At 39.6% G+C, this 26,465-nt stretch overlaps 1 protein-coding gene across 1 annotated transcript; it reads left to right on the forward strand.

Moving 5' to 3' along the window:
- Positions 1 to 319: 319 nt before the first annotated feature.
- CEP78 (centrosomal protein 78) lies at positions 320 to 24,902 on the forward strand (the record flags this gene model as incomplete). Its single annotated transcript, XM_084278553.1, has 16 exons — positions 320 to 572; positions 789 to 964; positions 1,598 to 1,670; positions 2,120 to 2,223; positions 2,992 to 3,166; positions 4,639 to 4,752; positions 4,997 to 5,061; positions 5,763 to 5,871; positions 6,499 to 6,516; positions 7,477 to 7,612; positions 8,556 to 8,601; positions 9,628 to 9,771; positions 19,032 to 19,109; positions 20,872 to 21,038; positions 22,478 to 22,631; positions 24,163 to 24,902. 16 exons carry the CDS (start codon positions 320 to 322, stop codon positions 24,685 to 24,687), a joined length of 2,337 nt encoding a protein of 778 aa, XP_084134679.1. The 3' UTR covers positions 24,688 to 24,902.
- Between the last annotated feature and the right edge of the window lie 1,563 nt (positions 24,903 to 26,465).

A 26,465-nucleotide genomic window follows, 5' to 3' on the forward strand; every position in this document is an offset into this window, starting at 1 on the left:
CATGTTGCCAGAGGACTTGCTTCTGAAGACACAGGGTAGTGTTCTGGGTGGTGGCATGGGGCACAGGATAAGTTTCTGGCCAGATGGTGGTTGGGGCTGAATCACCACAGCTCTGTTTACACAAGTAGTAAACTTGTGTTTTCTTGTCACAAGATCAGTGTTTTAGCTGACATCAAAAACCTGGAAGTGCTATACATATCTGCATGAACATACTCATGGTTTGGGTATGCATGTTGAATTGAGCCTGTGTTATAAAATCAATGACACCTTTTTTATCTCCCCCTCCTCATTTTACAGAGATACTTGTTACGGAAAAGAAATGATTGAGTCAGTCAAAATAAGAAGACAATGCTTGCTGGATTTCTACTCATATTATGAACATCTTTGTGCACTTCAAGGCTCTGTGCCTCTGAAAGCAGTGAAGGCTAACCAGACTCAGGGAGCTCTTGATGTAATTGTAGATCGCATCAAAGCTGCTGATTGGGTACCACTTCTGAATGCTATCAGGCAAAATAAGACTTCGGCTTCTATTGGAATAAGAAGTTTTCATCAACAGGGTCTTGGAGAATCAGGTTTGTAGTGATGACTATAAAAGATAAATACATAGATGTATCATGTTAGAATTAGTTGCATAGAACTTTGGTGTGATTGAATACGTGGGGGGAGGAATTGTAATGCCTAAGGAATTATTTTAATTTAAGCAAAGCAGCAAAATAGCAAGTTGTGATTATGATTTAAGTCAATAGGGACTGGATTTTGCTGATGTGTAATTTTTGTTATTTACTTAGGTGTTGAAAGATATAAAACTTACTTTAGAAGGAGAATTCCAGCAATTCGATCAAAAGACTTGACTGGCCAACTGTGCAAAGCTCTCAAAAGCTGTCTCAGTATATCAGATGTACTAAAAAAATTAGAACTGCAGGGTTTGCTTCTGAGGGAGAGAGATCTAATACTTTTAACAAAGGTGAGAATGTATTAGTATATATATATAAATAAATGGAAAATGCTTAGAATGTAGAGAAGCAGCAACTATGTTTTTCCAGTATTTGTCACAAATGAGGGTGTTCCTATTATAATATACCTTTGTGTTATCCATTGTATGAGTGCTTCTGCTGAAGCATTTAGTATCACTTAGTCTTGCTGAACCTGTCAAAATCTCATAACCTTCCCTTGCCCTGGCTCATCAAAGCTTGTTGGAAAGCTCTTAGTAACATTTTTGCCATGTGTTTAGGGCATATAGTTTATGCTTGTGACTGAAACTACTGAGCATGGAGGTAACAGAAGGGAAGTTGTGGGACACCAAGAAGATAAAACAGGTCTTCAAGATGTGTTACTGGAGCCTTCTCCATGTCATTTGTGAGTGACTTCTGGGAAAGAAAGGTGCTGCTTGTGCCCATGTGCTGCAGCTCCTCCTGGGCTAAAGAAGTAAACCAGCTTAAACTGAGGTTTAACGTTCGCTTGTTTTGACCTTCCTCTGAAGCCATGAGAAAGTTTCTTTTAGGGAACAGAAAGACTTCAGAGCGGTTTTGGTGACTTGGTCTTTTCTCTTTATTTTTGCTTTTCAAACCAGTTAACAAACGTTGTTTTTATTCTGAAGGGCTTGGCCGTAGCTTCATCTCTGGAGAGTGTCTCTCTAGCCCACTGTCCAATTGGAGATAAAGGATTAGAGAGTAAGTTCAGAACCAAAAGCATGTAAATACACTTATCTCTTTTTATTAGTCCTTTAAATAGGTAAGTATTTCAGTATTTTCATTCCTGTTTTAAATTTGTCTGTCTGAAATAACAATCTTCAGTGTATTTTGTGTAACTTAACAACATTTAAAGACTTGAATTCCTTCACTTGATGATAACAAATAGCCATACTGTATAATGATTTTTATGCTTTTATTTAGAACAACAATATTTGTGGTTTACTCTTTCTTGATTTGTTCATGTTTGAATAAGTAAACAGGTATGTTCTAGCTTGTTCATATAGTCTTAGAGCGCTTCAATTGTGTTTATAGTAAGTGTTCTTTGTCAAGGTTTTTGCCTAATTAAGCTGGTTCACCTGAATAACTGTGTGTTCTGATTATCTGGCTATGGTGTGCATAGATAACATGCATGCTTTTGTTTTCTTTAGCAATCTGTCAGAGTGTGAAGAATTCAGCTACTATCAGACATGTAAACTTCACGGGATGTAGCCTCACATGGCGAGGGGCAGAACATATAGCAAATGTGTTAAAGGTAATTTAATCACCTTTAATGGATCCAAATGTTAAAAGAACCTAAAGACATTAGTATTAGTGGGGTTTGTTCTTTTACTTTAAAGCTCTAAATCCATCAAAGCACTTTATAAGCAGCATGAATTATGTAAATAGTCCTGTGGAATTTGTGACTCTGTATGCCAAAAGTAGCTTAGTTTACTGATGTGGGATTTACATACGGTATTTCTTAGTAAACGTCATTTAAACAAGTGAAAGCTCAGACTAATACATTTTCTTCAAACAAGGATTAGGGCTGTAAATGTCTGACCCCTGTTTTGGATAGCCCTTCTTTCATTATCACAAATTTTGAAAAATGTCTGAAGTATTCTTAAACATTGGGTAAGAATAATTGAGTTCACAGTTTAGAAGCTGCAAATTAACTAATGTAAGCTTGTGACTAGTACAATATTCTAATTAATATTAACATTGGTTTGTGTGAAAGCACATAATTTCCTAATGTGTGTTTCCTATCTGAAATGCATTGAAAATGCCTGCCAAAAGAAGGTGATGAGATGTTTTGTGACCAGATTTGATATTTTGCACTGCAAATTAGATAATCAGAACAAACATGACTTAACTGCCATGTTTAAAAATCAGTTGTATTTCTTGAGCTCAGAAATGGTGTGATTGTGTTTCTTGTATCAGCACTCAAGCCATTAAACATCAGTTACAAAGATAATTTGCGATCTTTTTGTCATCAATAATGCCTTTGCCTTTGTGCTTGGTAATGGCTTCTGTGTTTGCAAAGCACCAGGCAATGAGAAGACATGGTGAAGCTTGGGCTGAAAGCCTACGCTACAGGAGACCTGACCTTGACTGTATGAGTGGCTTGAGGCGGATTACTTTCAACTGCAACATGCTTGTTGGAGATAGAGGAGCAAGTACCTTTGCTAACTGTCTAGGAGAAGATCTTTGGTTAAAAGGTACTGTGGAATATTGACTCTGAAGTTACAGTGTCAGGCAGAAAACTTAAAATTGTCAGTTATGACAAAGGTAGCTATTCCATTGGTACAACATACAGCAACATACAGCAATTATAGCAATAATGAATATACAATAATGGTTTATTCAGCAATTATTCTAATACAATTTCTAATTTATTAATTATATTGGCTATTCTCACCTAAAATCAAATCCCTTTGATGTACACATCGACTTTTGGCACATTGGGATGGCTTTCTCCTGTGCCTTCAGGACCTCATTCTTGAGGAGGGTCCAGCCTTCCTGAGCTCCTTTGTATTCCAGTACTTCCTCCCAGGGGAGTCTACCCACCAGGCTCCTGAACAGGACAAAGTCCACCCTCCTGAAGGCCAGGGTGTCAGTTCTACCAACTCTCCTCCTTCCTTTCCCAAGAATCAAGAGCTTTATCATCTCTTGATGACTGTGCCCAACACAGCCCTCCAGCTGCATCAGGAAGTTATCTCCCACACACTCCAAGAACCTTCTAGATTGACTCCTCTCTGCCAGTCCAACAGAGAGTCTAGCAAAGGGCCACTAAGGTGATGAAGGGACTATAGCAACTCTTGTTTCAGGAAAGACTGAGGGAGTTGGGACTGTTTAGCCTGGAGAAGAGAGGGCTCAGAGCAGATCTTGTCAAGGTGTACAGATACCTGAAGGGAAGCTGTAAAGATGGAGCTAGGCTCTTGCCAGTGGCATCTGGTGACAGGGCAAGCGGGAACGGAGCACAGACTGAAACACTGGAGATTCCTCTTGCATATCAGGAAACATTTCTTACTGTGAGGGTGACCAAACGCTGGCACAAGTTGTCCACAGTGGTTTTAGTCTTCATCCTTGGAGGTCTTTAATACCTTTCTGGACATGGTATGTGGCAAGTGGCTTCAAGTGAGCCAGTTTGAGCAGGGGGGTCCAGCAAGATGACCTCCAGAGGTCCCTTCCAACCTCAGCTATTCTGTGACTCTCTGCATGCATAACATGAAATAAATGGCAAAACCACAATAATACAGTTTCACAACCATGATGTAGCTTACTGATGTGTGCAAGGGGCGAAACTGAGGAACAGTTAGTTTGGACTGTTTAGACCTAAGCTGTGTGTTTGTACATACAATGTTACCTTGGGCGGTTGAAGTTCTTGGGAATATTGCATCTAATAGGAATTGTCAAAACAGGTGACTTAACTGTGATCTTTATATTCCTTCCTTTGCAGTTGTTTAGCAGTTAGGAACAAATGTTGATCTATAATATTGATTTAAATTTAAGTTTTCTCTGAGAGCTATATGCTTGTTTTTATGTATGGCCTTTATCATCACATTGTCTTTTCCCATGCTTCATGTTCTATGAAATAGAAGTTTTCAGCAGGTGTGGTTAATTGTATTAGATACTGACTACAGGTTACACCACTGATTTTTTGTTTCTTTTACCTCCTTAAACATTTTAGCACTTGATTTGCAGAAATGTGGAATATCCAATGAAGGAGCAAGGTCACTATTAGATGCTCTTCAAACTAATACAACGTTAGTGGTACTTGACATAAGAAAAAACCCATTAATTGGTATGTATCTCTACCTACCTTTGTCTTCTTTGTGGGCTTTTTTGTTTTGGTTTTCTGCCAGTAGCTCTAGGAATACACTCCTTTTAAGGAAGGAAAAAACCTTCAGTAGTATTTCACTAAACATTATTAAAATGGGGAGGCAAGTGGGATAGGTAGTATGTATTGCTTATTCAGTGACCTTTTGTTTGCATAGATACTTGTCTCATACAGGAAATTCTTAATAAGGCATCTTAATTCGTTCTAGATCACGTTACAATGAAAAACATTATTGAAAGAGTTCTTATGAATGGAAATAGTGCTAATTCGGAGGTATGTGTTGGGCATTTTGGAGTGAGTTTGGGAATTTCTTTGTAGCTGCCATTGCATGTTTTTTTTAAAATAACAACTTTGTTCAGAATGAATCTAAAACAGCTATGCTAGTTATAAACATAAGTCTAACTGAAGCAGTTTAAAAAAACCCAGAAGTAACACTATGAAGGGAAAAACTAAAGACACTAGCAGTAACATGATATTGTGTTGGGCATTGTGTATGATTTCTTATGTTTTTTGAACTACTAACTTTATTGGTAATACAAAATCCTGTTAGTGAAGCTTTTATTAGTTTGGAGAACATTGGCCTAAGCCAGTCATTCCTAGCAAGCCAGGTTTCTAAGAATGTAAAGCAAAAGCCAGAGTTTCCTTTTAATAGGGTTGGTGCCATTTTTTTTTACTATAAAAGGAGAAGTGTCTGCACAGGAGAAAGGGAAGTATTGGACAGGATATTATAGTGGTGTTCAGGGAGCGCTTTCTGATAATGCAGAACACAGCCTTGAAAAGAATTAGTGTTTGAATTGGGCATTTATGAGTTTTTTGTTTTTCCTTATTTTTACGGTTTAAGTTTCCTGTAACTAGCAGTTCTCTCCATATAGCTGACAAAAAGCACTCTAATCTTAAATAACCACCTCTTTAAATATCAATTATTAAAACAATTTCTTTCTTTTTTAAAAAAAAACATAACAAAACATTTCCAGTATAAGTGGCTGGCATCTCCATCTTCCAAGGATACTTTGAAAACTAGACCAAAGAAAAGAACTATTGTCCTAGGAAGTGGTCGGAAAGGAAAAGCTACTATTCGTATTGGTAACACTGTCTTTATTTTCTCTGGCTATAGTAAACTTTTGTCTACAAAGTAATCTTTTAGTGTTCAAGAGCTTTATTTATAAAAATGCATCTAAATGTTTTGTACAATGTTTTGTAGAATGTGTCAAAGTATGTAGAATACTTGTCTTTAAGAAAATTCCATTTATTCTTAATTTAGTAATGTGCCTTCCATCAACACTGGTTTCTGTAGGAAACTTGCTCTGGTTTTCAGTGGTGCTAGATATGTGGCTGGAAAAATGGTAGCATATGATGACATAAATACCTGGCAGTATTGCACATATTTATTCTGAGTGCATCCTTTTCACAAGCTTTCACTTCTAGGAAGCTTGGCAGTAGTAAGTTGATGAGTTCTTCGGATGTAGCTTTTCTGTAGTGGACTGTCCTCTGCCAGAATAAATAAGCATGCATTTTTTTACTGATGTACAAAATGTTCTAACATTTATATAACTTCATGTTAACCTTTTTGTAAATAGAATGTTTAAAATAACACAGGTGTCTTGAATATTTATAATTAAGTACCAATAGCTGTGATACATTAAATATTTCTTAGTAAGTTACTAAAAATCTCACTGTAATACCTTTGGCTGTCTTTCGTCTTTGCTGTAGTTATCTGGAAGCAGGGAAGTAACCATAAATCAAGTTGAAGTCTTTGTGCAAATAAACTGTGGTGATCAGGGTGATGGAAGCAGAAAATCCCTCACTATAGTTGCAGTTTTTTGTTGTGCAGGGTTTTTTCCCCTTGTTTTTCTTCTAAAAGGGGGGGGGGGTGGAATCAGGAGATGCAAACTACTTTCTATACTGTTTACTCATTGAGAACAAACTAAAATTTGGGATCCCATTACTAATTACAGCTCTACACCATGACAAAATTAGTTGATTTACTGATCTCAGAGAGTAACCTGAGTGCTCAGTAGTTTGTGAAACACAAAGTAAACAGTTTTCTGGGCTTGTTAGTTTCTGACTTACGCAGACCCTGTGGTAGAGAGATTTTCCACACTGCGTATTTATTCTGAATCTACTTCGAGTGATATCGCATGATTTAAACAAGAACACCAGCAGTCTGGATTAGTGGGCGTGACTTTTCATTATCGCTCCTCCTAAACGAGGATATTCCGGTGTTCCGCAGAGGCGGCTGGCCTGAGTGCTTAGCTTTTAGCTTCAAGCGTTTCACCTGTTCTTCACATTAAAGACACTAGAGGGCAGCTTATTGTCCGTGCGGACTGCCTGAGGTCCCGGCTTGAGACAACAGAGGTAGGAATCTGAAATTAGTTATGTGGACAAACCTCTTTAGCTGCAAAGGTTTGCTTTCTTCCTTGAATAGCTGTGTATCTTACTTAGATCAACCTAACGTTCTAGTAAAGTATTCCAGCTTATAACTGCGAGCAGATGAACTGTCCACACCTCCTTTTGAGAAGCAGAACAGAAGTTTTTGACACTTTAGTGAAATTTGACTGAAAGGTAGATTTTCTACAGTCCCTTTTATTTATATAGAAGATTGTACTTACGAACCATAAGCTGTGAATTTATATGTAAATAACTGGCTCTAATGAATTATATTTTCTTTGTTATTGCTGTTCAATACAGGATTAACATCTAAAAAGTCCCTAAGTCCTGGGAAAAAATACACCTCAGTGAAAGATAGTTACTCACCAAAACCACTGCCACCAGGCACAAAAGGCTTCCTTCCTTGGCGAACGGCAGAACGTGCAAAGAGATGCAGGTTAGGTTTTCACCGCACAAGGGAAAATACTGAAGTGTAAAACCTGCATGATAACTGTAGTAGAGAGCAGTGTTAGTATTTTGAAATGCGTTTTTGAAAGTTAGGCATGGAACTTGATATTGCATCCATTATATTTTCTGTTTATATGAATTTTGAGCACGCTACATAAATTCTATTCCAGTAAATTTTTAAAACGCACAAAAGGGGATAATTTAATGGGCATAGGAATATCCAGGTATAGTAAAAGCCCCCTCCAGAATGAAAGCCCCCACCTTGTTTGTTTGTTATCTTTTTGCTGAAGATGCAGTTGTTTTCTAAGCTTGTACTATAGTTGATTTGGCGTCCAGTTTGGGGTGCCTTGGTATTTTTTCTACCTCTTCCTTCTGCTGCATCTTTCCCAATGCCAGCATAACTATTGTGATCATCTATGCTCTGTAAAGTAAAAAAACCTTTTTTATTTTAAAAAAAAAAAAGAAAAAGAATTTTTACACATGGAAGCTGGAATACTTTTGTCATGCTTCCCTTTCAAACAGGTTTGGTTTGGTTTTTTGAGAAAATATATTCCCTAGACTTTGGTCTTTGAAAATAGAGGCTATATAATAATTAAACAAAAAAAAAATACTTAATGCTTTATCATAACTGTTTTTATTAAACTTGTTTTTCAAAATGCTGAACACCAAATTTGCTTTATAAGAATTAACTAAGCAAGAGGCCTATTGACGATGTTAAAGTTAGTGTCCGTTCATATTGCTTTAATTAGTGATTAAGTATGAGTGTTAATAGTAAATGAAGCTGTAATGAGTGTTAGGGGGATACAGCAGTGTCTGATGCTGTTTTTACTCATTGCTTCACCTGTCCTAGAATTCTGAGTTTGGAAATGGGAGTAGCAATGATGACATTATAAACTTTTCTCAAAAGTGTGTTTGTTTTTCCCTAATTTTAGAGGGGGACCGGTGGATAGTACTGAAGAATTCCCAGTGAAGACTCAGGTACTCTCTCTCTAATATGACAATTTATTTAGTAGATGAATACTGGAAAAAATATGAAAGTGTTCTCAACAGAACCTTATTGTCTAATAGTTAAGGCTGGAACATTCTTTTAAAGTTTCTCACGGAAGTGCAAAGTAATAGTCTATGCCAGCATTTGGTTGAAACATCTTTGATACTAACTCCCTTTTCTGTATTGCTGCCTCTTGGTTTCTCAGCCTTACGAGCAAGCTGGGTTTGACAATGGCACAACCAATCCAGAAGCAGTAAGGAGAATTAACAGCATTTTTCTCTGAAAGGTTCTGCCTCAACCCCTTCCTCTCTTTCCTCATCTTGCTTTTGTTGGATGATATACTTGTGTTTGAACCCATCTGTGAACTGTGGTGGTGAACACACTAGGATGGGGAAAAAAAAAATCTCCTCTTTTACATCGCATTTCCATCTCCTACCCCACCCACCAGAGAAAAGCTGAAGTGTGTACTGATGAATTACATTGCTTACAGAGGGGTCTGGTGGTTGCTGCTGCCAGCACACTTAGCCCCTGCTGCGGTGTCAGCTCCCTGTGGGCTCCAGTCCTTCTGGGAAAACCTGTATCAGCATGGGCTGTCTATCCACAGACTGCAGCTCCTTGGGCTTGTCCCTCTGCTTTGGTGTGGACCCGTCCCTGGGCTGGACTGTGGAGCACCACCTCCTTCTCTGAGCCTGGATTTCCCTCTGTTCTGTGTAGCTGAGGAGCTCAGCCATGCCCTGCAGTGTGTCCAGGTGGAGACAGCTGGAACCATCTGCGCAACACGGGCTTCTGCTCCTGAATCCTTGCCATGTACACCACATACATGCACACATAACGACTTTTTACCTCTATGCACATTTATTTCAAATTTGCTTGGCTAGACAATGTATATGCATTGTAAGGGACTCTGGGAAAATACTGCATTTAAATTAAGCTTTTGTTGCTATTTAATCTTTGATTTTTTTATTGCACAGTGTAATGCTGTGTGTGGGTATGTTTTTCTTTTCTGATGTAATTAGACAGGTGTTCCTGTGAGAGTGACAGTAGAAAGCACTTCTACATCTGAAACTGAAGACACAGAAGATTTAGATGATGTTATCCACCACCCTGATTTGGCAAAATCATTACATGAGATCAGCGTAACAAAGTATCAACAATTACAGGTGGGAAGCACATTCTGTGCCTTAAACTTCAATAAGGCAAATTATATCAATTAAACCACGTTTTATCAGAAAATTATAGTTAAGCTAATAACCAGTCACAAAGAGGGTTTCAGAATAATTTTTAATTATCCTGCATTATGTCACACAGGCTTCCTCTTCAAAAGATGCATGTCAAATATGCACTGGATTTCCAGTCTCTGAATAGTTATAATGAAGATTTGTATGCTATGAGCATACTGTCAAATCAGGGCCTTAATAAGGAAGAACTTCACTTAATACACACAGCTGCCAAATGTATAGTTCCTCTGTTCCAGCCTTGAATCATGTTTCACAAATCTTTTGATCAATGTTACTGCCTGTAGTACATCCTTCCAAATACTTCCTTTGTAAATGTAATTTAATGTTATTGCTAAAACATAAATTGCTCTAATGATTGTTGTGTGAAAATAAGTGTGTTAACGCTACGCTTTATAACTGAGCTTAGTAACAATTTTTTTCCATCCACTTTTTCTTATTCCCTCTACTTCTCTGAGAATTTTTAAAAAATGAGCAGTAGCAAGGCTGTTGCTGCCAATTTCTTGACAAGGAGTGTTCTTACAAAAGGAAAGGAAAACAAAGGGTGTGTTTCTGTGGCTCAGTAATGCTGCTGAGGTAATCTAGCACTATTCTAAAGTAACACTAGGCTGAATAACTGGGTTGTTTCTGAAGTGTTAGCAGTTGAGTTGTTTGGAGAATCTGCACTGCCTTGGTAAAAACAAGACCTACAGTCAGACTGGTTATTATGGTGGTTGTCAGAGAGCACCACACTGGGTGAATGAACTGTTCATGTGTATAAATATTGAGACTGTATAGCTGTCCTTATGTAAGCAAAGTTAAAACTTCACTTGTTGCAGGTATCTATGTAATGGGAGAGTCAGTGTGGCTTCGAGTTACTGTGGAAGGCAAGGGGACTGTACAAATTCTGTGTAACTACCTGATTTTTGTCTTCAGCCTGTGTATGCCGCGACGAGAGGGAAGAATGCTGCCAATCAATGGGATTGATAGAGCACTTCAACTTTATTGCAAGCACATATTTCCTTTTATACTATTCCTACCACGTGTTATACCTGTCATATTCTAATTGGCTCTTAACTAAAAATTACATTTACATACTCCACCCATCTTGCAGCCTGGGAATCATGTCTTCTTCTCAGTCCCAGGAACACTGAATCCTTATCACACCTCCTGCTCCCACATCTTGTGGCCATGCTGTATGATACACAAAAATACACTGACCGATTGTTGCCCCTTCTGTTCTCACCAAGACAGCGTGGGGCGTAGTCTTACTAAGCTACACAGGCGACTGCTTGGACAACTGCTCCATACGCTCATGGCCTTGCTTCCCAAGCCATTCTGCAACAATTCCCCCTTTTTCTTTTTGTAGAAGCAGTGCCTGGTTAGTTGCCTTTTCAGTTCCTCTTATAATACATCTATATGCTATGCGTACTATTATAATTACAACTGTAATGATTAAAAGCCAAAGCTAATATACAGCTTAAGCAACAAAGACTTACTACAATAGCAATAAGTAACAGCATGAATCTCTTTGTGGATGGACTGGAAATGGTCATTCGTGCCCTCAAAATCTTCAGAACCGTGGCCGTGTGCGAGCAGTAAAAAATCAACAGGAGCTCTGTTTTGCAAAGTAGCATGTCTCACACTATCTACATCAGCAAGCAGGCCACTAAGAGCAAGAGATGTAGCATTGGTTTGTTTACTCAGCCAACAGCCTAAGTTTGTTAGTTTCTTTCACGAAGCAGCAGCTGCTCCCCCAGGGGCCGGTGCTGATTTGCAGGAGTCGAAGTTTTGTGGACTCAACTCGGATCAATATGATCAAGTGAGCTCCTTCATTGAAACACAGACAGAGCTTATATAAGCTTCTATATCAGTATACGAGTTACATTACATTGCTATTGGTTGGATGCTCTGTTCATTGTCTCACTATTGCTAATAATTGGTTGAGGCCACACAGTCACTTTGTTCCTCTTTGAGGCAGTTGTTAACGTTCTTGCAGTTTGTTATCTCGTGGAGTTTCTGACAAGCTCCTGTTCTCAGACATCTGCTCTCCTGTTGACATGTCTCTGTTAGCTTCCCCAGGTCTGATTATATGGGGGTGAGAAATAAATCTGGATGGGCCAGAAACACCATTCCTCTCAAACTGCATTACTACAATTCCCCCTTCTTGTTTATGGACTAGCCAGATTTTTGCAAAAAGCGTTATCCATCCTGCCAGGGAAATACTGTGAAGTACATGGCAAAAATAACACTAAGGCAAAAATAACTGACAAAAACATAAGCCCTTATTTAACTGAATCTAAAAACCATCCCATAAACAGAAAGCCATACTGTAAAGCATGGCAAGCTAAAAACTGCTAATTGGCTACACGTACTGCTCACACCAAAGTGATTAATTAGTACTTATAACGAGTTTTGAGAAGCATATCTTATAGCTAATCATAATTAGTTTACCTTTGATGTCTAAAAGTTATCTGCACACCTGCTGTGTTTTGTCCGTCTTATTATGCCTGGTTAACGACCTGTTCACTTACTTCCAAATACTTTCCTACAACTCCTTCTTGGGTTGAGGCAGTGCGTACCTCTGTCTTCAAGGTCACTATGTTTGAGAATGTAATTACCAAATACCTCTTAACATGAGTAATTTTCCTGTCTCCTGGAAATTCAAGGATATTGTCTTCTGTGAGGAGAGCCAGGCCGCCGGCAGGCCCACTGTCCTCCTTGCCAATTTTTTCCCTTTTAGTATCTGTGTTACAAAAACTGCTTTTTGAGGTCTCTGCAAGGGCCCATTGCAGAAAGCTCAATAAACATGACAGTAAATTTAAGACAAGTACCATAATGACCAAACCAAATAATCCAAATTTGACCATCGACAATATCCATCCTGAAATTCCCCAGTCATGAAACCAATTGTAAGTGCCTTGATACCTTTGCTGTTGCATTTGTTTGCTTTGCCAATCAGTAGTGTCAGAAGTGCAGATAAACATCAGCCTCACGTTTTCCTACAGGCACAGATTACAGTCTGTGACCTTAGGCTGTTCAGAAATCACTATTTCCCTACTTTTCATTTAGCACAAACACATGCATTTTTCAATGACTGTCAGCTCATTCAAAATATCCCGCAGCAAAGTTCATAGTTCACTGTGGCTGCAGTTGGAACACTTGACTTCAGTTACTGGGATCAGGATCTCGTCCTGGTTCATGCAGGCTTGAGTTCTTCTGGATCCACGGCTTTATCCGCTTGGCTCCCGTATCTGTAATGACACAGCCAGATCTCCTTCCCAAGTTAGTACCTGTAACTTCGTTCTTAATAACACTTGACATCGACCTTTCTCTCCCTTTTTCCCCCTCTTTTTTTTTTTTTTTTTTCCTCAAACCTTCTTTTAAACCTGCTGCATGGTTCGCCACTGGAGGTACCAAAGTGTTCTGAGAGAGACATAACTAGTTCAAAACATGAAGAGCTTTGTGAGAGTTTGATTCATACATTCTACCATGGCTTTGCCTGTAGGCAAATGTGGTGTCCCTGTAACGTAGGCAATGTTTGTGCCATATATTCTGAGCTGTTGTCCAGTTTGATTTCACGGGGTAGTCAAGTGCTGCTACAGCAGAGCACACTGACTGGATTCTCCCGTTTGTGCAGTAGCTCACACTGCCAGAAAACACAATAATCTCTAATCCCTTGCACTGGTAACTCATGAATCAAAATTTCAATGTCCACATTTTTTCTGTAATCAAATTCTCATCCACGTAATGATAAAAGATTAGATCAGGATGCGTCAGGAGCAAGTGTCCAGGCTACATAAGTCTGGCACATGGTGAATTTTTATGCCTTGTGGAAGCAAGACCCAGTAATACATTTTGAAAAGAAAAGAAAACCCAAAAAACCCAGTCTCTTAAAATTTTTGCATAGTCCACAAACTTGCAGAAGGCTTTATATGCCCCTTAGTTACTGCTGTATTAAACGTTGCAAATGGGCAATTATTCTTGTCCAAGTAAGTAGCTAGTAATCAGCCCAAATGGGGATTTTCTGTTTTTCAGGTTGAAATTCTAAAGTAAGCTCCCCAAGTTCAATGATCGCTATCAAAAATCCTTCTGCTAAGTAAGGAACCTTGCTCTCAGTGGATAAACACATCCCTGAACCCGCAGCACATACAAACAAACGCTGCAAAGCAGGTCATCAAACAAACAACATTGCAAGACGCGAGTTGTCACATCCAGTCCGTATGGGTGGGTGAGTGAGGGGTGTGGGGGGGCAATTCTCCCACTTCTACGGCAATTCTGCCAAGGCACTTGGCTGCGCAGCCTGGTGTCAGTGGTGTCGGCTGCTGCCCGCAGCGCCCTTCTCCCCGTGCTGTGAGCCACAGCACAACCCCGAAGGTCACCGGGACTGAGCCCTGGGTGAGCACTAGGACCTGGTGGACCGTAAGGACCCGCCGCACAGTCTCCGTGTTCCATCCACCTCCCACCAGCCCAGTATTAACACTCTCCACCACCCGCGCATTCCCACATAAACTGTTCCCCAGGAAGTTCCGCAAGTCAGTAGGAATCAAAATACCCTGATGTAACCCTTTTTCCCGTTGTGACGCCATCTTACGTGCCCAGGCTGGGATGAACAGGCTCTGCAGAGTGTCTCGGGCGTCAGGAGACAGTGATGTATTGATGAGTTCGCTGGGGATTGAGGTGTGGGTGGGAGCGATGGATATTGAAATGAAATGTGTCCCTGATCCGATGGTTGTCGAAGCTGATATGTGTCCATCTCCATAGAATTCTTGTTCCACTGCTGAGGTTCCTTGTCCATGGGGGCAACAGTGCTCTGTGCCTTAGCTGGTGATTCTTCATATAGGTAGTTTCTCAGTAGGTTTTCAGGTGGGTGGGTGGGCAGTTCTGCACACCCTTTCGCAGCAGGGCATGCCGTCGCCCACTCCGCTTTTTTCCAGCTTTTCAAGGACAGGCTGAAGTTGTTGGTGCCAGTTAACTTTTTCGACTGCGTCATGGGGTGTTTTAGGCTCAGTAAAAGTTAAAGGCAGTCAGTTGTACATGTGTTTCCACATTGTCCTTCCAAAGGTATAGTAGTGGGGAGGGCGCAGGCCGTGGTGGCAGATTTACGCGCACTACTCACTCCCCTTCCTGGTCAGTTCTGACAGATTTATCACTTTGCTCTGATAACATGGCATTGTTACTTAGCATAGTAACTAGGGTAGGCGAAAGAGCACCCAGAAACAAAAACACATTCTCCATAGTAGATTTTTTCCTTTTTTAAATCGGTTCTGTAGAACCCAGAACTGGTGCTAAAGCTGCAGAGGCTGAAGTAGCAGCAACGCGTTCCACTAAAGTCCTTTTACTTAATTTCCAGAGAGTTACTAACGACTTAGGTTTGAGTTCCAATAGCTTCCCAAGTAGGTAAATCAAAAAGCTCTGTCAAGGCTTGTTATCAGTTTTCTTTTTTCTCTCCACAAAAAGGAGGGGTTTTAAAGACTTTCCATCATTTTTAATCACTCTCTTCGCATATCGTGGAGTTTCACTGCCGCCTCGCCTTTCCTCCCTGACTTCTGCCTTTCCGAACGCTACCAAACCTTCTAACTCCTTTTTTAAGGATAATGTCCTTTACTTGCCACTTTTCTAAAAAGCATAAGAATAAATTAAAAGCTGCCTTGCACTCCATGGAGATTCCATCGTGCTGCCGACTCCTGGCAGCTCCTGTTGCTGATTCGTAGCAGCTTATGGTGCTGACTCCTGGCAGCTCCGCGTTTGTAGCCCCGGACGGCGGGACCCTGCTATCAGGCCAGCTCATGACGAGCCCCCATTATCAGGATGGTCCCAAGTGTTCAATCAGATGCACATGTCTGGCATTCACTGGTCTGCTCCGCGGTCGCTGCTCCTGGTGCCTTCCCGAACTCTCCCCACTCTGGATCCATGTCCACTCCGGGGGACAGGTCCATATGCACTCCGCGTTCCTGTCCCTGTTCGGGCGCCACTTGCCGCGACGAGAGGGAAGAATGCTGCCAATCAATGTGATTGATAGAGCACTTCAACTTTATTGCAGGCACACACTTCCTTTTATACTATTCCTACTACGTGTTCTACCTGTCGTATTCTAATTGGCTGTTAACTAAAAGTTACATTTACATACTCCAACCATCTTGCAGCCTGGGAATCATGTCTCTTTCTCAGTCCCAGGAACACTGAATCCTTATCACACCTCCTGCTCCCACATCTTGTGGCCATGCTGCATGATACACAAAAATACACTGACCGATTGTTGCCCCCTCTGTTCTCACCAAGACAGCGTGGGGCCTAGTCTTACTAAGCTACACAGGCGACTGCTTGGACAACTGCTCCATAGGCTCATGGCCTTGCTGCTCAAGCCATTCTGCAACGTGTATACTTTTTTTAGGCTTACACTTTTATGCTTTTTCTTCCTGCAACTTTTTTTTCAAGATTTGCAAGGTTTTCACATGTTGCTGGTACTTTCTTCTTTGTAGGTGATTTCATATCATATTACTGTTCGTGTGCAATGTGTTGACATTGAGCTGTGCAGTGGCTTCAACACTGATCAAGAGCATTGTGTCTGGAATCATATCATTCCATGTCACATGCATATTGAACCAAAACCACCTATGCAGCAAGTATGGTGCTTTCAGAAAATACTTGATGTATATATTCTTGGTGTTTGGAGAGGGAGAAATATTACTTGCAAGACTGCAGCCAGCAGTATTTTGTGCTTTGGGGAAAGGTTGTCTTATCTAACTTAATTGTCGGTATTAGCTGTAGTATAGAGTGATTTTTAAAGAAAGTATAATTTCTGATTAGTTTGAGCTTCCTGGGAGGTAAACTACAAATTTTAGTAACCCCAAAATTGTTTCTACATTTCCTGCACTTGTAAGGGTTGAGCTTTTCCTAATACTCTGAATTTGAAAATCAAAATACTCTTTTAGACTATGGCTGCATATCTTATAGCACTGTTTAAGCCGCTGTCTTGTAACTTGGATGTTCTATTAGCTCTGTCTGACATATTTTAATACTTTTTTTCCTGCACGAAGACCTAGCAGATTTAGTCTATTTCTCAAAAGCAAATAAGAGAGTAAAACATACATGTATGTACTTGTAGCTTAATGGTGACAGATAATTTGCACAGGTGCAAGGCATCTTCCTTTAAATGTAGGCTTCTGATGCTACTTATGAGGTGAGGTAGCTATGGTGTTTCTAAAAATTCTTGTGAAGTCAGCCCATAACCATCAAATACTGTGTACATCTGCAGTGTGATATATGAAGATTGAGCAAAACTACAAGACGTCTCCTTAAAAAGAAAAAAATTGATAATTTAACTCTTTTCTAAGCCTTTGCCCTTTGAAAATACAAACCAGCAATTTCAAGCACAAGGTCCATCCTGTCGCCTTTAGAATTGTCTAAAATCTGCCCACAACATATATAGAACTAGGATTTCTAAAGTAGAATTGCTTGACAAAAAAAAACCCTACACCCTAGAAACTTTAAAATACATATACACATATGCATGCACATGCCAGAAATGGAACTGTAAGAAACCTTCAAGTCTGTGATACCTGTGTCTGATCTTCAAAGCTAGGTTACAGGATTCCATCTTACATGTCAGGTTGTGAATGTCAAACATGATGGTCACTACTTTCTGTGCTGTGCTTCTGGTTTCTACAATTTCCATGCATTCTGAGTTAGGTTGCAGTAAGATTGGGATGGTGGTTGAGGGTTCTCCTTAGGGATTCCACACACAAGCCCCTCACTCCATGTCTGGAAGTGATTTTGGTATATCATGACAGTTACATGCTGTTAAATCTCTGCCCAAATGCTGTCTTTGAAATGTGGTTTTCCTATACCTTCTCACCTCTGAGAGTCGTTCTTGTGTGTTCAGATAATAAGGATATGACTGGCTTTTTAGTTCCAGGGCTAGCTTCGTTGATGCTAGTCTAGGGATCTTAGGAGTGGGCTTCACTAAGCAGTAGTGATCTGCTATTTTCACTCTGAAGTAGTTGTCACTGTCTATATTGTTTTTCCATCTCCAAGTCAGATGCAGAAGCCCCACACATCCTACAAGACCTGTGAGGACCTCTTTGCGTTTGTAGGATTATTTTTACTATGCATTCTGTTGCAGACCAGTCTTCTCAGCTGATTGCTTGTATGAAGTGCAGTACTATGTTCTTGTATAAGCTTTTGATAGCAAACAAGGGATTTCAGTACTTTTTGGATCTCTGCTCCTCTGTAGAACAGTTTGACAAGGTGTGTACAAAAATGCAGTTTCCTACATGTTACCTTTATGTGCCTATATACAAGGTGAATAGAGAAATGAATAAGCTTTGTATGCTGTTAATTTGTAGCAGTTACCCTCTGGAAAACAGTGCAGCTTGATAATATTAACAGTTTTCACCTTTGGAACCAGAAAACTCTGTTAAGGCACGCAAGACCAGAAATTCCTACTTGTTGTTCCACTTCAGATGCTGTAATTAAGGATGATAGTGCTCTGCTGTGATAGGAGAAAATGTTGTTTACTTATCAAAACCTGGATGAAATGAGAGGTTCATTACTAAGAAGTTAAAATACCAGTGTAGGTATCTCCTGAGCAAGACTAGAATAGAAGTTTGGCTTTGATTTTGCTGTTGTTAATTCCACTACGCTGCTTGACTCACTCAAACAGCTTGGGATTGTGGAAAACTTAATTTTTCTGAAGAAGAACTAAGTGTTGGAAAGAGTACAGTTTGTACAGTTCAGAATTTTATATCCTGCTTCTATAATAAGGAATAAACTGCTGGATGAAGAATACATTCTGGAAGTCTAGGTATGGCTACTAAGGGTTATTTTATAAACCATTATGAGTGTGAGGTAGATATATTTAGTTAAAAATGAGGTTTGAAAAGGTGAAAGAGAAGAAGAGGAAGTACAGAAAGAACATACATTCCTCATTGCATAGGTCTGAGAGACTCATTCTTGTGTTACCTTTTGCTGCATTGCAAATCTGTTAAGAGAACAACATTTATTTCTGCTTTCCCATATTAATTTTTTGCTTCCTAGAGTTATGCACTTCTAGACCTTTGCCATGTATTTTTTCAGAAGATAGGTTAGTTCCTGGAATGCTCTGTGCCAGTTGCTAATTGGATCTGTTGAAGTTTTGTATAATACAGCATGTTGACCTGATGTTTTGAGATAAATGTCATGATAATCTATCTGTGCTGTGATAGCTGGAGCTGGAAGAATGCATGGAAAATTTTAAGGAAGAACAAAGAGCCAGAGTGAAGGCTGAAGAACGGATAATGGAGGTAATGATACTTAATTATTAATCATCTTTATTTTTAAAGGAGACACCAATCAAACTATCCACTTGCTTAATTGGGAGTAATTATCAATGACCTCTAATGTAGCTTCCAGAGTTTCAGTTCAAAGTCACATGGATCATTTACTAGCCTAAGGGTGATGATGAAATCTGTATTTAGTAATGTGTGTTTGTTCTCCTGATCTTGTTCCAGAGCCTTGAACTCTGGGTCAAGCTCCTCTTTCAATGTGTTTCATTCATTTGGTGTATTATTATGATTTGGGGCATCCTGATGTTTGTTTTTCTTGAGAAAGTGATTAAATCTGTTTGCAATTTGCAGCAGATGGATAGTTCTTTGAGGTCTCCCACCTTCTTTATCATGACTTGCACTGAAAAGCTGTTTATTGCAAAGGTTGTTTAATTTGGCTTCTTCCATCCCTTTGATTTTTAAATTTTGTTTCTGCAAGCAATAAAAATGCCAGATGTTTTTCTGCATAGCATGTTGGCAACAGCCATCAGTTGTTGCAAAGCGTGATTTCACATTATCACAGAAGCACATTAACAACTTGTCACAGTTAAATTGTGAGCCTTATTTCCCCTCTGTCCATGGTTGCTGACCTAAAAAGATCCTTCTGCATCAATAAGCAGATTTTCTTGTAATAGCATTGTGTGTAAGCTAGTGTGAACAGATTTAGATCTTAGATGTGGTCTGCAGTTGAATGAAAGTGGGGGTAGCCTTTGGAACTTGAGCAACAAGTGGGTGCCCCACACTACAGGGAGCAGATAGCCACGCAGGACTTTGTGCTCACAAGGTTCAGTGTAGCCCTCTGGTTCAGCCATCCCCTTCTGTATCAGCGGTGCATCAGTAGGCTCTGCTGGATGTCTTCTGCTTGAATACTTAGATGCTTTTTAGCCTAAGTACCCAGTGCAACAAATCTTTTTCTGTGCTAGACTGCTTTGGCCTAGCACCTTGTCTCGGGAGAAGGGATAAACTAAGTAGCAGTAATCTCTAAAATTGTTCACTTTGATGCTAGTTCAAACAGTTTCAGTGCATTACACAGGTCTGTAATTTTTTGTCCTCTCATAGAAGATGAAAGAAGGAAAGCCAGTGGTAGCAAGTGATTGCATAGATGTAATCTTCAGCCAAGTGTCTGAGTTAATGTTTCCTTCACACACAAAATCCTGTGTATCCTACAGTTACCATTCAACTTTCAGCTTGTCACTGATTTGATTAATGTTCAATGAGAAGAAATACTGGATCATTTTAAGCTTTCAATTTTGGGATGCAGTTTTTCTAGGGGAGAGATGCAGGAGAGATGCTGATACAGAGGGGTGAAAATGAGGGAGAACATTGGTCTTCATTATGTTTTTTTTATTAAGAAAGTTTTTGATGTTAATGTGTCGTATAATACATGCAAAACAACGTGAGATAAAAGCTACTTTTTTAGCTTACAGTCGGTCTGCAGCATTCTGTACATACTGAGGACAGTGTTGAGATGGCAGTTTTCAGTGCCTGCAGCGATGTCACTATGGTAGCAGAGAATTGCAGCTGTGTATAAATGAATCTGCACAGAGCTCAATATAACAGTGCCCTAAATATTTCTGGTACAGGAAGTTAGGTTTGTTACTTTGGGTGTTTCTCTTTGGGATGCTGCTGTATAGGTTTGCAAAGTTGGGGTTGGGGTCTTTTGGTTGGTTTGTTGTTCTTGTGGGTTTTTTTTAAAACACACTTTTACTCTTTTCCTATTCTTTTAATTTTTTCCCCACAGCTGGAAATGGAAAATGCAAGATTAAGGAATCAAAATATCTCCCTATCTGAGTTGCTTCAGGCACAGTCAGTAACCAACACGATTTTGGAAGATGAAAGTGTTCTAGGCAGCATTGAGAACTCTTTCCAAAAGTTTCATGCTTTTTTAGATCTCCTTAAAGATGCTGGGTAGGTTGTCTTAAGTCTTATTGTTCCTGCTGAGATCTTATCCAAAATTACCCTTGCAATGAAGTATGCTGCCTCCTCCCCCAGATCTCTAGGACTGTACTTGCAAGGAGCAAAGGAGGAAAAACTACCTGTATGTCCTTTCTCAGTGGGAGAAACAGTATCCAGGCACTGTCCAGCTGAATTCATGTATCTAGTGTGGAAATGGCTTTCAGACAGCCCTTTCCAAAAGAGAAGCAAGCTTCTGCTAAAGCATGTTTGCAAGTCTTCACTAGGTCACCTTTGGCTCTTACCATTCCTATAATACAAAAGGCTCAAAATTTGGTTGAACTGGCCTTAGAAGGTGCCCTGTTGCTTGTTTACTAATTGATGTATGGAAATATAGATGAATGAATCAGGCCTTAGTACCTGAGTTCTGGCTTACATATTAGTACTTGAAATATTTCAGAGAGTATTGATTAATATTTGTCTTACGGCTCTACCGCTGTGACTGCAGAGGATGTTTCGTCCTTCCCATTTGTCAAAGAATTTCAGTGTTATGGTCTCAAACCTACTCTGTAAAGCTTATGTAGCTCGATGTGGCAGTTGGTCCAGGAGAATGATGGGCTCATATGAAGATACATTGTAGTTTACTGTGCATGCCCAGAGAAAACCACAGAAGACATTATTTGTGCTCCATCCACCTCCACATTGTAATAATGTAACTTCATGTAAAGTTCACCCTGATGATATTTTCCTCTTCTGTGCCATCAGGTGAAGAGTGAATTTAAAGCTTAGAAGGAAGGAAAAAAATGTTCTCTCCATAGAAATTAAATGTTTCAGTTGGGTCCTATCTCTATTCATGACAACGGGGAGCTACTCTGAATGTTATAGAATCCCAGTCACAAGGCCAGCTCTTATAAATAAGCTTCTGTTTGACATGGTGCTGTCAGTTGGTAGCTGCAACTTCTCACCTCTTACCTAGACTTAAAACACCCAAGTGGTAGGTTTGGCCAAGTTGTAAGTTGGCAGGTGAAACACCATGACTGGACTTGGGAAGCCTGTAATTGGATGTGGCAGTTAGAGATTATGGTAGTCTGGGAGACGTGCACCCATCTTCTGCTTAAGTGGCACTTCTGATGTTTGCTCTACCTGAGAGGGAATCTGCTTGCTAGCACCCTGCTCTGAGATCAGTGCTGACTGGGAAAACTGTATTCTTGGTTTCACAGCGCTGAGTCAAGAATGACAGTTTCAAACCTGCAGATTAATTTGTGCAAAGATAGGAAAATAGGTTTAGCCACTTGTTTTCATCTTTATTAAGCTATTTTGGGCTTCTCATAAAATAATGGAAAAACTACCTTCAAAGCTTCAAATAGACTGTTTCTTACACTGATTTTGAATGTTTAGACCTTTCCCAGGATAAGAATCTTTTGTGTCATTTTCTATTAAACTTTATTTTACAGACTTGGACAACTTGCTGCATTATCTGGGATAGACCAGTCAGATTTTGGTCTTTTGGGGCATCCACAAATGAATGCTACTCTCAGTAAGCCTGCTAAAATGCTCAAGGAGAAGTCTTTTGAAGAAGAAAGACAAGAACATACCCAGAATAGCAAAGTAGGTCTATAGAGGGAATGCTAGTGGCAATGTACTCATTGCTATTTAATGTACTTTTCAGCTATTATCCCCCTCTGGCTGAAAATAATGATCACCAAATGACCCATGAAGTTGTTATTGCAGTCTTTTGCTGTAGCTGTATTTATACAGATCATAATAATTCAATGATTAATGTAAGCTTTTTAAGTGATTACCATCTGGAACAGAAACCATAGTATTTTGTAATGTTATAAAAAAATGTTGGTGGCAATTACCTTGTTTCTTATTCAGAAACATGAAGTTCCAGTAGTAGTATGGATCCATTAAAAATGGAAATTATCATGACTAGGTATTTTAGAAACAGTGCATAATTAGCTATAGTGGTCTTGAAAAACTTAGTTTGATAATAGAGGGTAGTACAGCATGCCTGTTGAAAACCAGGAATTTTTTAAGTTATTGCTATGTATGTGCCTGGTCCTGTTAGACTGGATGTGGGCCATGCCATGAATTTCCAACAACTCAAGTCTGCAGTATTAACAACATCAGTTGATAGTTTCTACTCTGAAGTCAATAAATAGAAAGCCTTCTGGGTATTTTGAGGGATGTACTAAAGATCCTTTGATAAAATAAAAATCAGGCTTTAGATTTTAAAGCAATTAAAAATTAAGATGCTAACAGCCAACAGCCCCATCCAAGTTGGATACAACTGTCATGCTAAGATTCATTCTGCATTCCAGTATCTTTCTTGTACCTAATGTCTTCCCTATTAAGTGATCCGGATTCCTCAAGAACACCATGAAAACACACTTGTAAAACGTAATAGTAGAAAGTGTTGGGTGTTTTTAATGGTGTGGAAAGCAATTTCAGTTCTACAGTTGAATCTGCCTGAATTATTTTGAGTATTTAATAGAGTAATTCTTATAGTTTCTCTGACATAGATTGCCTTGCCACAGTGTTTTCAGGTGAAGGACCTTTCTGCACTGTGACATTAACTTGTTCATGTAGTTTGTTTGAATCATTGTTTTTCTAATTCCGCTACATTTAGCAGCCCTAATGTGAAGTGGGTTTTTTAAGTGTACATGGCAAAGGTTGATTACAAAAAGCTTCAGCTGACACACCACACTCACATTTATCTTCTAGTACTGGTTAGTTTGGATTCCTGTAGTATCTAGGTATTGTGGGGTAGACTGTTGGGACCACATTGTGGTGAACTGTGAGTAACATCATGAATTGCAGGTATTTCAGAATGATAGGCATGATTAGGCTGTGGCAGCTTCAGTATAGCTGAACTGACACTTTTATTTATGTATATGACCATGCATACTGTAGTATAAAGTTCAAGCTGTAGTATTTCCTACTCTGACATTATCACCTAGCAATCTTCTGAATCTTGCTTGCTTTGAAAAGTAATATATGATTGTTGTTATGTCTGATTCTTTTATATATTATGTGAAGACTATTCTCCTATGAAGGTTTTAGTATATGGCAGTTGCAATACTGGATTTTTTTCCTATAGTTGCATCAGTATCTTCATTGGAATCTCTTATTTCAGAACAAAGCTGGGGACACCCAAGTTTCGCTTCCTGGCACATTTCAATCCCAGATGGTTGCAAATAATGCCTTCTCTGCTCTTAGAGACGTGCAAGACCTTCAGATTGCAGGGCCACAGCACCAGCCAGGCTCACAGATTGAAAATGAAGCTCAAACAATTAACCAGAACAAAGAGGATAGGCCTCGAAGTAGCACTCCTGTGTTCTCTGAAAGGAGAGTCAAACAAAATGAGCAAAGAAGAGGACATCACTCCGAAGGGCAGCTGGTTACCAATCCGCATTCATTTTCTGATTCCAGTGCACATATTAAAAGTAACAGTAGCAGAATATCCAGCGGTGCTTCTGGTGAAAAAAGCAAAAGTTGCTCCTCAAAGAAGTACATCCCTAGAGCAAATGAAACAGCGGCTGCAAATGATGGGGCAAGAGGAGACCAAAGCAGAGTGCAGACCATAAACCGCTCTGGAACTGATACTGGAGGATCTGGCTCTGAAATTCAAGAAAGTATCCACAGTGTTACCAGCATTTGAAATGGTTCTACAGTGTTTGGACTGTGCTTTAGGTTTGCAAGATTAAAATCAAATTTTGGATGCCTCAGTATAGTTTGTGAATTTTTTTGTAAACTAATCTAGACTTTGTAAACTTTTAAAACATTGCATGCTGTTTAGTATTCTTGTTTCACGTTTGCATCAACTGTCACTAGATTTTTATTTTTGGAAACATGTGACACGCTGGTAGAGCGGTACCTGTCAGTTTGTGTAACATGCAGAGAATTCCTCCTGTGTGGCTTTTGTTGTGTGTCACAGATGTTGTTACAGGGTGTTGACTGTTTGGAGCTAATAAAACTAATCCAAGTACAAATTATTTTTCCAGTGTTTATTTCCACTGTATTATAATGGAAGTAGAAAAAATAGCTTTAGGGCAAACATCAATTAAAGCCTAACAGTCAGTGGGTATGATATTCCCAAAGGTATTGGAAGATAGGGGTTCAAAAATAAGCCCAGAAACAGCCCTAATAGAAGTACTTAAATACAGCCATTCTTCCATGCTGCTATGACTGCAGCTTATAGAATGGTACACATTGGAAGGATGTCTGGTCCAACTCTGGTTTCTCTCAGGACCTAGAGAAATGTGAGAGAACATGAAACTAAAAGAATGTCATAACTTTAAAACTCTTGGGGTTCGCTGTCCCCTTTTGGTGCTTTATCATGTCCTTTTATACAGGCAGCTGATGGCTGCTGCTGAGCTGTGGTGCAGGCTAATGTCGGTTTTGCTTTGCTTCACATGGCATGGAAAAGCAGTATGTTTTTCACCAGGAATAGTGGTAATGATAATATGCATCATTCACTATGGCCCTGAAAAATAAAGCCATATCTGTCTGCACATTGCGTGCTTGCCTGAGTGCCATGAGAAGGCTGCCAAGGCCCTCATAGAGTACTTGTCCTTCGCCAACTACTGCGTTGCATATACATGTATGAAACTTCCTTGGAAGGGTTTGTAGACATGAGGAAGGTGCTAAACTTTAAAGCCAGTTTTTGGAAAAGTATTTCTAAGCAACATAAAAACCTGTGTTTGGAAGAATTGTAGCAACCCGAAGTGGTGTTGGTTCAGGGATTAACACTACGTTCAACAGTGAGAGTGAATTTTGCTTTTGAGTGGACCGGTCGGTTTCATTTCTTTGACAGAATTGTACAGGTTTCTTCACGTGCTTGTGTCAGTCCTGATCCAAAAGGTACTTCTCAGACTGCAGTAGTGAACTCGGGGAGACTTGGTGGTAGAATCTGACACAAAATGCTTATCTCTGAGAGGCTGAAAACTCCTCATATGGTGTAGTGGTCATAAAAAGCTGCCGTTTTAAAAAATTTCTTTTTTAAAACAAATTGTCTTTATTTCACCACTTACAGTGTTCGCTGAGATTTTGAATGATCATAATATTTTAACCTGTTTGATGTGTACTCAGTTTTTTTCTTGGCAACACACACTTCATTGGCAGAGTGAAGGGGACAGGGCGATGGAGCAACAGAGGGTATTTTTCACATACAGGAATTAGGCAAGATGGAATTTGGGCTGAACTGAGGGGTGTGGAGGGGTGGGGGTGAAATAAAGTGTAACTTTCTTTTTACTTTGTCATCTGTCTTGGGAGTGCTGGAACACCGTTCTGTAGAAGCTCCTGAGTCCAACTGCTTGACAATTATGAAGAAACTCGTGAATCCTCAAATGGAAATTTTCTGCTGTGCAAATAGCACAAGATTACCTTGGCTATTGCAATATTGCACAAGTAATTGCTCAATGAATGTACGTTATTTAT

The sequence above is a fragment of the Gallinula chloropus genome, assembly GCF_964237585.1.
Source record: "Gallinula chloropus genome assembly, chromosome: Z".
In the NCBI taxonomy this organism is placed as follows: domain Eukaryota; kingdom Metazoa; phylum Chordata; class Aves; order Gruiformes; family Rallidae; genus Gallinula; species Gallinula chloropus.